This window comes from Capra hircus, chromosome 4 (genome assembly GCF_001704415.2).
Source record: "Capra hircus breed San Clemente chromosome 4, ASM170441v1, whole genome shotgun sequence".
Classification (NCBI taxonomy): domain Eukaryota; kingdom Metazoa; phylum Chordata; class Mammalia; order Artiodactyla; family Bovidae; genus Capra; species Capra hircus.
Genome location: NC_030811.1, coordinates 71695905 through 71708581, shown reverse-complemented (window position 1 = coordinate 71708581; position 12677 = coordinate 71695905). Strand labels below are relative to the sequence as shown.

The following is a 12677-nucleotide window of genomic DNA, read 5'->3' as shown; positions in this document are numbered from 1 at the left end:
TCTAATTTCCTACCTAGAACATAAATGTCACATGAACAGTGATTGTCGCTTTTGTTCACAGGTGCCTGGTATCTAACAATTTCTCAATTACTGAGTGAGCAAATAAATTAATAAATTAAGCAATCTCTTTTTAATTAAATAGGCTTAACTGGGATTCCTGGGTGGCTCAGTTGTCAAGAATCCTCCTGCCAATGCAGGAGATGTGGGTTCAATCCCTGGGTTCGGAAGATCCCCTGGAGGAGGAAATGGCAACCTGCTCCAGTATTCTTGCTGGGAAAATGCCATGGACTGAGGAGCCTGGAGGGCTACAGTCCAAGGGGTCACAAGAGTTGGACACAACTAAGTGACTGACAGGCACACACTCATGCACAATTAAACATACCTCCATAAAGACAGGGATTTTTTAATAAGGTTACAGGTGCCTGGAATCTAGCAAATTCTCAATTAAAATTTAAATGAATACATGAACAGAACAGAGAGAGTAAATTTTATTTCATTTTAGGAGATAAAGCACAGTAGATTTTACTGAATGTTTTCTTTTTTAATTAATTTTATTGGAGTGTAGTTGCTCAACCATGTTGTTAGTTTCTACAAGAATGAAAATTTTAATAATATAGGCTAAATAAATATACCTCCAAATGAATTATATAGCACAAAATTTTACATATACAGGAGAAAAAGCAGATGAAGTAAAAAGCTGGGACACTACTCATTTTCAAATACAAAACACACATCTTAAAAATTTTAATATGCTTAGAAACACCCATCATGCTAACATAAATACTGATTCATACCTTCACTTCTTATGTTCAAATAATCTGGAGAATACTTTTAGATTATCACAGGAATTTACAGAAGTCAGCCTTTGTACTGCATACTTTCATCCAATGGATAATCATTCTAACTCAGTCAAATAGCATATTTTAAATGTTGTAATCACTGAAAAGCATTCAGGGGAAAATCAGCACACTACAGAACTTAACACATAGAGAGAATTACCTGGCGGTCCAGCGGTTAATGTGGAGCTCTATACCAAAGTCATTGGTATAAAGCCTTTGACCAAGGTCACAAATGAGGAGCCTTGTACCAAGGTCATCTCCGGAACTGACCAAGCCCCACAGCAATTGTTGCCATGAGCTTCCACCCATCTAAACCAGCCAGCTCCAGTTCCCTGACCCCCATATTAGATTAAAAAAAAAAAATACGCACCCTGTGCTGTGCTCAGTCATGTCCGACTCTTTAAGAACCTCCCTACAGCACCCTAAACAATCACCTAACGCCACCCAGCAAGAACTTGGTCTTGAGGTTATAAAATTGGCTACTAGCACACAAAAGCCATCAGCTCACCCTTGAGCAAGCCTGCTGTTCTAAGTGTCTCCCACTATAATAAGCTCTATTCTCTCATTCTGCCTCATGTCTGAAAATTATCTTCCATTCCCTGCACAGACTGTGACAATTAGAATTCAGCACTTTCACTGCCATAGCCCAGGGTTCAATCCCTGGTTTGGGAACTAAGATCGCACAAGCTGCATGATGCAGCCAATTAAAAAAAAAAAAAAGAACTAAGCATATATACGAAAACCACAGTAAGAAGTATTTTTGTTGTGATGATTTATCTACAAATATTTAAACTCAAAATCAACATACTACCATGACATCCCTATAGATTTTATAAAGGAAAAAAATCATTTATAATTTATTTACAAAAATTACCATTAAAAACAAGGTATTGTTTCTTGCTTCCAGAAACTTATAAAATACGAGATTAAAAAAATTAACTTCCAATAGTAAGTCAGTACCTAGAGCCTCCTAATTTTCCCATAATTTAGGATCTATCCTAAATATTCAAGTAACAGACAAACTAATATTTTTAAAATACTATGTTCTTCATCAGGATGCATTAGAAACAGTGTACATGCTGAGAATAATACCTTTGAGCGTGTGTAAGAAATACTGGGGAAGCATTAAAGAATATTGCCTCACAAAAGGCAGTATCTTTCTTCCTCAAGAATTCAACCAACAAAGGGAAAAATCATTTAGTTTTCTGTTGATGTGCAGTGATTACTAATATAATCACAATATAACTGGTGATAGAAAATACAGTATCAGCATTTCATATTTATGAGATGTAGTTTAACAGAATGAAAAATTCATAAAAGTAGTCAAACAAAAATAGAAGAATTCACAATAAAAATCCAATGCATTATTCTATTATATTTTCAGTTTTGAAAAGCATTTCAAAGAAGTCAAACATAATGAAAGAATTAAAGCCTATTTCCATTACTTTGGTGGCACTGACTTTGTTTGGGGTTTGCAGGGCGTGGTGAGGGACAGTGTGACTTGCTGAATCTTAGTTCCCTGACCGGGGATTGAACCTGCACCCTCAGCAGTGAAACTGCAGAGTCCTAACCTCTAACCACTGGAATTTTCTGCTTGTTTTCATTAACTCAATTATAAAAGCACTAAATATGCACTAGGAATTGTTCTAAGCATTCTGTTAATTCAAATTAGCACCATATTAGTACATATTAACACTCCTTTATGGATAAAACAGGCACAGAAAGTAACTTATCCAAACTCACACATCTAGTAGGAGGCTAAGCAATGATTAAATCCAGAGAATTTTGCTCAAAGGTCAGAGAACCTGCTTGCCAATGCAGGAGACGTAAGAGACAGGTTCAACCGCTGGGTGAGGAAGATCCCCTGGAGGAGGGCATGGCAACCCACTCTAGTATTCTTGCCTGGAGAATCCTATGGACAGAGCAGCCTTACACGCTACAGTCCAGGGTCACAAAAAGTCGGACACACATGCTAATAAAACCGCAAAGTTTTACTGAAGTTTTGTTGGAACACAGCTACACACATTCATTTACATATTACTCAGTTGGTTTCACTCTGTAACAGCAGAGTTTAATAGCTGTAACAGAGATAATATGGCCTGCAAAGTCTTAAATTATTTACTTTCTGATCCTTCACAAGAAAAGTTACCAAGCCCTAGGCAAGCTCTATACAAAGTTAACAGTTAATGGAAACATACCTTCCAAAGACTCAATTCCAGTTGCTTGTGCCAATAAATCTTCATGTCTCGCAACGACCTGAAAATCAAGAACAAATAATCAGCATTACAAGTATTAGGTATCTTGATTTGTAACCACAATGTAGAACTGAAGGTCTCTCTCTATATGGAAAGGGGAAAAATGCTAATACAAAAGAAAAAAATACAGGTAAGAAAGGTGTGTTTGAGATGTCTGATTGGCAGGAACATAAACATGCTTAAAGCTCGACATGGTGCCAAAGAAGTCTTTTCATTAGCCGCATGTTTTCCTAGTAGGGTGTGCAGAAGGAAGATGTGCCAAAACTGAACAACAAAAACCTGCTACTTCTCACCACACTAATTAATACATGTTTTCCTTTTAAAGAGTGTTTTCAAACAGCAGGTTCTTTTAGCTCTTGAACTTAATCAGCATCATCACAGCCACATTCTAATTTGCAAAGATAAAGCAGAATCAGCACCTCCCTGAACATCTCTCTGTTTCCAGCTTCCCCATGTCACAGCAAATCCTCTTTCCCATGGAAGACTGATATTTCTAAGAATATTAGGGCAGTGTGAAATGTTATATTAAAAAAAAAAAGGTTAGGAATTAAAGGCTACATGCAAGAGAATCCTAGAAACATCAAGAAATCAAGCAAATCTTTAGAATAATCCAGGAATCCTTTATTACAATGAATAAGAAGTTTCCTGTCTAATCTGTAAACTGAAGCTCCTCATCAGCAAAGATTCATTCACTGGAACCCCAAATCCTCCACTCTGTCCAGTGCCAGATGTCACTGTCATTCTAGCAATTTCCTCTATCACATAACTGTTACTTTTGGTCTCCTATGTCTCTTATCTAGAAGACTTCTCAGTTTTCCCCAGTCCACTGACATGGTGATTAATGCATCCATTCTAACACAATGATTTTATTCTAATTCTCTATTCTTTGTCCCTTGTGACGCTGCGGAAAGTTTGAAAAACCTAAAACTACCCTGTTATAGTCTCCCCTGCAATCAACTGGATGAATTTCCAAGAGATTTAGAAGACAGAAGAGGAAAGCTATTTTCCCATTACTGTTTCAGCTAGTAAGCCAGATCCTGAGACCTGAGGCTTTAGAGACAGCTAGCCAAGATAGCCCTATTCATCATTCCAGAGTTCAGTTACCAGAGTTCAAGCACCTAGAAGCTGAACTTCAGCAGGGACGTGGGAGTTAACAGCAGGTGCTTGCAGGCCTCTGGGCTGCATCCACAGTAGATCCTTCCACCCTGTCTATTAGCTGCCCATCCAATCCTCTGGATTAGGTATCTTCCTGCTTTAAATACCTAGAGTGGTTTTTGTTTCCTGTACTAAAGTCCTGACTGATACATATCTCTGTACATCTTTTGTAATTTAAATCATCTCACTGATATTTTAAATTATTTTGATTATATTTTATTTATGAGTTCAGTCAGCATTATCCCAATTTTGCTTCTGCAGAAAAACAATTATAGCAGGTTCAGATCTCATACCAGGACTGAGATTTTTCTCAGTCCCACATCCAAAACTACTATTAAGTATAACTTGCCCTCTCTGGGACATGTTAAATAGTTTTTACTGATTCCCTCAGAGAAGTTACTACATGCGAAGGATAAGGAAAATGCCAACCACAAAAAGGCAGAAAGAATTTCAGGTGGCTTCTGCAAAAAGCTACCCCAAGAAACATAGGCAGAATTAAAAGTGTTTTCCCCTGCCCCCATAAACAATGTGTATTACTCTATTTAAAACAGGCATCACTTGTCTGTCGTTATTTCTGTCTGTATCTGCCACTGGTCTGTGAATGCTTAGAGAGCCAGGGAATATGTTCATTTTTCTATTCCCACAGACTACAGCAAACCAGACTATTAAAACTGACTATAAATGTTTCCCAAAAAATAACTGATCTCTAACTATATAATCAGAATTTTACAGTTAAATTGACCTTAGATGTCATCCCAGTCCTAAACAAGTAGCTCTTTTAATTGATAAAGCAAGACATAAAAAAGTTTAAGGGAACATGTCTCATTTTATACCACATCTAGGTTTCCTGGTAAATAGTTCATTTATTCATGCAACTGTTCATTAATTTAAATGTTTAAGTGCCTACTCAGAAAAAAAAGGCAAGACTCAAGCGTATTATATAATATGAAAGGTAACAGCACAACTGAGACTCAGACCTATCTCATAACTCCCCTTTCGTGTCCTATCCACCACAAATTTATCATCTGCAATTTCATCAAATGTTACATTCTGTGTTCATGAAGTATGAACTCCTGATGGGAACAGTTTTCGTTATTCACACTATTCTGCTTCCAAAATTCCATTTTCTATTATCTTTATCAAATGTTAGTCACTCAGCTGTGTCTGACTCTTTGCAACCGCAAGAACTGTAGCCAGTCAGGCTCCTCTATCCATCGAATTCTCCAGGCAAAAACACTGAAATGGGCTGCATTTCCTTCTCCAGGGGATCTTCCTGACCCAGGGGTCAAACCTGAGTCTCCTGCATTGCAGGTGGATTCTTCACCGTCTGAGCCAGCAGGAAAGCCCTAAGACATCCTATTTTTTGCCAACCACATTCCCTCCGTATCAGATGAGATGATGAAAACAAAGTATGAATAAAAGGTCTTGGGGAGATGGGATATCCATTTTTCAACTGACAATAAGTAGCTTCCAAAAAACTTTTAAAAAATGTATCTGGAGGGACTTTCCTGGTGGTCCAGGGGTAAAGACTCCATGTTTCCAAGGCAGGACACGTGAGTTCAATCCATGGTTGGGGAACTAAGATCCCACATGCTGTGTGGTGCAGCCAAAAATTTAAAAATATATATATACTTGGGAAAATATACATTTGTTCATATAAATATGCATTTAGATTAAATAATAAAAGGATTATAAAATGATATACAATCACTCTGGAATAAACTGTATGCTCCAGAAGATTGGAATTACCTGTAAGTGTAGTTCTTTATCCAACTGACTGATTCCTTGGGCAAGTTTTGCTAGTTGTTCAGCAATTACAGCTTGATGAATAGATTGAGAAGTATAAGTCTTTACATCAAAGTCTTCATTTAAAAAATCACTGTAACACTCTAGGGAAAATATAAGAAAAATTATTAATCACATTGCACCAAACCACAGATGGAACAACAGACTGGTCTAAAATTGGGAAAGGAATTCATCAAGGTTGTATATTGTCACCCTGCTTACTTAACGTATGCAGAGTACACCATGCAAAATGCAGGGCTGGATGAATCACAAGTTGGAATCAAGACTACTGGGAGAAATATCAACAACCTCAGATATGCAGATAATACCACTCTAATGGTAGAAAATGAAGAGGAACTAAAGAGCTTCTAGATAAGAATGAAAGAAGAGAGTGAAAAAGCTAGCTTAAAAACCCAACATTCAACCGAAGATCTGGTCCCACCACTTCATGGCAAGTGGAAGGGCAAAAAATGGAAACAGTGGCACATTTTATTTTCTTGGGCTCCAAAATCACTGCAGATGGTGACTGCAGCCATGAAATTAAAAGATGCTTGCTCCTTGGAAGAAAAGCTATGACAAACCTATACAGTGTATTAAAAAGCAGAGACATAACTTTGCTGACAAAGGTCTACACAGCCAAAGCTATGGTTTTTCCTGTAGTCGTGTACAAAAATAAGAGTTAGGCCATAAAGAAGGCTGCGTGCCAAAGAATTGATGCTTGCAAAGTGTGATGCTGGAGAAGACTCTTGAGAGTCCTTTGGACAGCAAAGAGATCAAACCAGTCAATCCTAAAGGAAATCAACCCTGAATATTCATTGGAAGGACTGATGCTGAAGCTCCAATACTTTGGCCACCTGATAGAAAGAGTCCATTCATTGGAAAAGACCCTGATATTAGGAAAGACTGAGGATAGGAGGAGAAAAGGATGACAGGGGATGAGATGTTTGGATGGCATCACCGACTCGATGGACATGAGTTTGAGCAAGCTCTGGGAGACAGTTAAGGACCAGGAAATCCGGGGTGCTGCAGTTGACACGGTCACAAAGAGTGAGAGTCGACTTAGTGACTGAAAAACAACAAAACCACAGAAATTAAATGACAGAACAATTGTAACCACAGTTAACATATTTTGAGATCTTTCTATACATCAAAAACTAATGAAAAGGCTTTCTGTTATGAAGGAGGAATACGTGGTGGCAACAGCAGAATAGTGGCAATATTTACTAAGAATATTCCTACACATCAGGTACTGACCTAAGCACTTTATACATACTAACTCATTCAATATGCACACAGACCTGTTGGAACTCATACTAATTTACTCTATACGCACACAACCCTGCTGGAAATATCATTCTCCCCATTTCACGGGTGAAGAGACAGGAAGAGATAAGGCATGAAACTCTGACCATCTCATTGTTTGAACCCAAGGCAGTCTAGCTCCAGAGCCCACCTCTCACTACACATACTCCTAAGAGCTAGTTTTTAGGAGCACCAAAGAATTGATGCCTTCAAATTGTGATGCTGGAAAAGACTCTTTGAGAATCCCTTGGACAGCAAGGAGATCAAATCAGTCACCCTAAAGGAAATCAATCCTGACTATTCATTGGAAGGATTGATGCTGAAGCTGCAATACTTTGACCACCTGATGAAAAGACCCAATTCATTGGAAAAGACCCTGATACTAGGAAAGATTGAGGGCAGGAGGAGAAGAGGGCAGCAGAGTATACAATTGGAGAGTAGCACTGACTCAAAGGACATGAGTTTGAGCAAACTGTGAAACAGTGAAAGACAGGGAAGCCTGGCATACTGCAGTCCATGGGGCCACAGAGTTGGACATGATTAGCAAACAACAAAAAAGCTAGTTTTATCAGTAAAAGAAAATATTGAGAAAAGATTGAAAAAAAATACTAGCAACAGTTTTTAACACGAGAAAACAAGGTCAACAACAATAAGAAAACTGTGTCTGAAAATTATGGTCTCCAGGATCTCCAGATCAATGCACAAATACTGTTACAATAAAGTGAATCTGAAATTTTAAAAGAACTAGGCACATACAAACTTACAGGTATTACTGAAATTTTGGATTTAGATGAGTGAAATAAGTAAAAGGAAGCAGAAACCAGAATGTAGGCCCTTAAGAGAAAGAAAACAGGAGTGAATATAGCTGTTAAGATAACTTTCTGTATAGAAATTCACAAATGTGTGAAAGGAAAATGGAATTATGAATTAAAAACAGATATACAGAAGTGAAGTCAATGTAGGTAAAAAGGATTATCTCCTAGCCATATCGTAGATATAGGTAAGACTGCCTTGACAAGAGATTATAAAACAAGCTATAACATAGAGTACTTTTATAAAAACTTCAACTGTCTATATTCACTATGTTTCTCAAGGGCAAAGTCTTTGTTTTCTGTACTACCACACCCACAGAGCCTGAACAATGCCTGACACACAGCAGGTATTCAATACTGGCTGAATGAATTAATCTATATATCAGCTACAAGTATTATTCTGCTAAAAGCAGAGATTCATTCTTGACTACTCTCGAAGTGGAGTGAAAGAAGGAAACTACTACTTTGGCATTAATCCTGAGAACCCCATTTCCTTACAGTTTGCCAAGCAATTCTCAGAATCAAGGATCCCGCCAGGCAGACAAGTGGAGAAGGTTATTCCAAAAGTGAAGGTTTAGAGGCAGCAAACACGATTGTATATTCTGAGGAATAAGGATAATACTGACTTCAGTATGTCTAGATCACAACGGATATTGACAGAAAGGGTAAAGAATGGCAGGATTTGAGGTTCCAAAGGAAGGCCGGGGTGCAGTTTGAAAAGAGGCTGGTAAAACAAGCAAAATGTTCAGACTATACCCCATTTACGGTTTTACAGCCAAGAAAGAGTGCTGTGAGCCTTGTGTTGTAGAACAGTTTCTGGCAGCAGGATGGAGGATGACTGAAAAAGGATTAGCCACGCAGTGGTATACTGGGGCTGGCTCAGACTGACTTCTCAGAGCCAACTGTTAAACTTTAAGGAATTGTATGAGCCAGTTGACATCTCATGTAGGCATCTTCAAACTGACCATGCTAAGGTATTTATACCATGAAAATTGGCATATAATACAAAAGCGGAGATTTTGCTATTTTCTCAGAAAGCTGGTTTACCAGCATACTCACTGAATAGAGCCACAGGAGCCAGTAGGGTGCTATGTTAGCCCAAGTGACAGGATGGAGACCAAACATAGTGGCAGTAAGAATGTCAAGGAAGTGGCAAATATTCAGACACTACAATGTACAGGACTTAGACACAAGCTGAAAATGGGTGATTAGTTAGACCAAGAATTAAAAGATGATTTCCAAGTTTCCTGATTAACGGACATGTAATCTCTGTATAAACATGAATATGAATGTACCCCTGCCTCCACAGAACTCATAAACTATAAGAGAACAAACATACACCTAACTTACCACGTACAATTAAGGACGACAGAGACTACTAGAGCAAAGGGTTAGAGGAGAGGGGTGAAAAAAATTGATTTCACTTTTTCATGTGCAGAATCTATACTATCCGTTCATACACGAGCCTTTTTAATAACTTTTTATTTTGTATTGGGGTATAGCCGATTAACAATGTTGTTTCAGGTGAATAGCCACACATATGTATGTGTGGCTGAAAGGGATTCAGCCACACATATATATGTATCCAGTCTCCCCCAAACCCCCCTTGCCATCAGGCTGCCACATAACATTGAGCAGAGTTCCATATGCTATACAGTAAGTCCTTGCTGGTTACCCATTTTAAATAAGGCAGTGTGTACCACATGCAGATTTTTCATATGTAGAATTAGTAGTGCTTGTTCACTATTAAGATAGAAATGTCCAGTAGACAGTGGTTCTATAGCTCAGAAGAGAGGTAAGGACCATATATGTGTATATTTGTGTACAAAGATATTAATAGTCAAACAAAGAGAAAAAGACCAGATGATTTAGGAAGCCACTTTAGAATGCACAAAAAAATGGGGACAACAATTCAGAAGCAGGGAAACACCAAAATTTGGAGGTAAAGATAAAAATGAAAGCAATTAAATGTTCAGAAAGAAAAAGAGGAGAGAATGGCAAAAACCAAAATGGACAGTTTAAAGAAAGTAAATGGCCAGTAGTATCAAAGATATTTCAAAGATCAAACATAGTGAAGGCTGGATACTAATCATTGGTTTTGGAATCGGAGGAGAGAATATCCCTAATGCTTCTCTTTTATAGTTTTCTCATTCTTACAGGCATCACATCAGAAACATCTCACAAAATTTCAAACTATGCATCTACTCACCAACTCTATCAATCCTAATCTCCATCACTGGCAGATCCCTGACACAGTCAATCACTTTTATTGACGGGAATATTTACTTCCTTAGGAATGTTGTGGGAACAAGAGTGGAGTACATCACTGAATTGGGACACAATGAAGACAACAAGCATCTAAAGAAAGCTGAAAAGGAGCACTTAAGGAATACGGAAATTTAAAAACAAAACAAACAAAAACCATGCAACTCACAAGCCACATGAGGAAAAGTATTTCAAAAGTCAAAACCTTTCATAAGATCAAGTAAGATAAGGACCAAAACAGTGTCCATTTGATTTATCCATGAAGCAAAGCGATCTCAATGGCACAGAATGAGAGTAACTGGTCCTGGAGGAGGCAGGAAGAAAATCCAGAACACCAAGAGGAGCGACTGTCTTTAGGAAGCAGTACACTGCTTTTATAATTAAAAACACCATGTAAAAGAAGAAAGGATGGCAACAGGTTCGGGCTAGTTCACAGATTTAATGGCAAGAAATCGAGAAAGCTCATGTCAGATTCTTTCAGGGAACTTGAAAACCATTTGTTGAGCTCAAAGGGAGTGGCTTGAAAAAAGTAAAGAAGATTTAAATCATTACTGCTGAAGATGAGAAAGAACTAAATACGAAAATACAGAAAGCAGAACTGAGGCTTACGTACCGTCCAAAAACTGATTACAACTCCTGGAGTGAAACCTACTGAAATGAATACCCATGGGTGGCATGTACTACCTCCGTGCACTTCACCTGGAGAAGTTCTATTTATACTTCAAAACTAACTCCAACTAGTCTTTTTTGACATTCCCTAACCACCAAGTTATCATCCACTTTGTATTCATGTTTTACTTCATATATAATTCTACTGCTACCATTATAATGCTATATTACAGTGTCTAACTTTATAATTTTACAGGACTATTTCCCCTACCAAAATCATAAGCTACTTAAGAGTGGAAATTGTATGTGTAACAGGAGTCAAGACTTCGTAAAACTGAATTTAAATTAAGATATAAAGATGCATTAGCCAGAGATCCTAGAGAACAGGATCTCGTTCAGAAAACAACATCATTAGTAAATCTTGGCAAAAGTATATAAATTATAATCAAAAGGCAAGAAACTAAGGGCAATAATAAAGCATACAACACAGAAAACAAACAGCAATTTAGAACTTTATTTCATTCATTTATAATCTGTTTTGTTCAACAAACGTGTATGTATGCTTCTCAGTGTGATGTTTAGTTTTTTAAAACACTCTGCACCTACCATAGGTAACTCTGCTTAATATAAAAAGGGATGTTACAATGCAGTAGAAAAGACTAAGTATACAAATTATTTTTGTACAAGGTAGAACGTGATGTCGATTTGGGAAGGAAATTAAGAACAGATGAGAAGGGTCTTTAGAAATTTGAACTTTATTCTGAAAGAAAACAGATTTGGAATACGTTAACATCACTAATATAATTGTGTGCGCTTCTCAAATGTAGTATGTCTAACTTTTCTTATTCCTAGCAATTTGTCCAAAACTATAAATGAACTTGACTGCTATTTTCAATACATACGGTTAATCCCAGCTTGAATGAATGCTCCGAACCCTCCCCCATGTATGGTTGTGGATAAACCACTAGTAACAAACAAGCGAGCTTGTAAATGGGGCCACCTGTGCAGTCCAAGAATTTGTCAAAGGGGCGGAAGTTTCCAAATCTACATAAAAAGAGCCCCCCTTCATTAAGCGCTTGTCATCTGTCCTAGTTCTTACACTTTTCATGACATTACACGCTTTATCCTTTGGTCAAGAACTGCGGTAGCAGTAGGTCCCGAGTGCGGAAACTCGGGACATCAGCGAAGCCTCAGGAGCGTGGAGGGTAGAGCTGAAATGAGGAGCCGCCAGAAACCAGGTGTCCCCAGGGCAACCGGAAAGAAACGGGTCAGCAAGTCCCTGGGGAAACACGTCGGCAAGGCTGGCACCCAGGTGCCAGTGGGCCGGGCTGAGGGGAGTGGTCACGTCGAAACGGAAAACTTTCTGCAAAGCGACGGGTTGAATCCACCACCGAGGCCCAGGTGCGGAGCAGACAGCTCCCAAGCCCCATGGCCCGACCACAGCCCGGCCCCCTTACCGTCCTGCAGGAGCTCCCGGACAGTGGCTGCAGCAGCTCCGGAACCCGGAGCCCCACGGCCAGCCATAGAGACGCCGCCGTCACCACCTTCCATGTTGGCTGGTGCGGGAGTGATGCCGTCACAGCTGCGCGCCCCGCCCAGATGATGACGCAGAATTTGGGCGCCTACCGCTCTGCCCAGTCCGAGCCTCCCGGCGG

The 12677-nt window shown here is 38.8% G+C and overlaps 1 protein-coding gene across 1 annotated transcript in view; it reads right to left on the bottom strand.

Annotated features, from left to right (window-relative positions):
* The window catches only part of COG5 (component of oligomeric golgi complex 5), a 282487-nt gene extending 269867 nt beyond the window's left edge, over positions 1–12620 (bottom strand). The window contains exons 1-3 of the mRNA XM_005679133.3: positions 12480–12620; positions 5999–6138; positions 3038–3095 (exon numbers count right to left, since the gene is read on the bottom strand). Coding sequence (XP_005679190.2) covers positions 3038–3095; positions 5999–6138; positions 12480–12573 — 292 coding nt within the window. The 5' untranslated portion in view covers positions 12574–12620. The remainder of the gene's footprint in view (positions 1–3037; positions 3096–5998; positions 6139–12479) is intronic.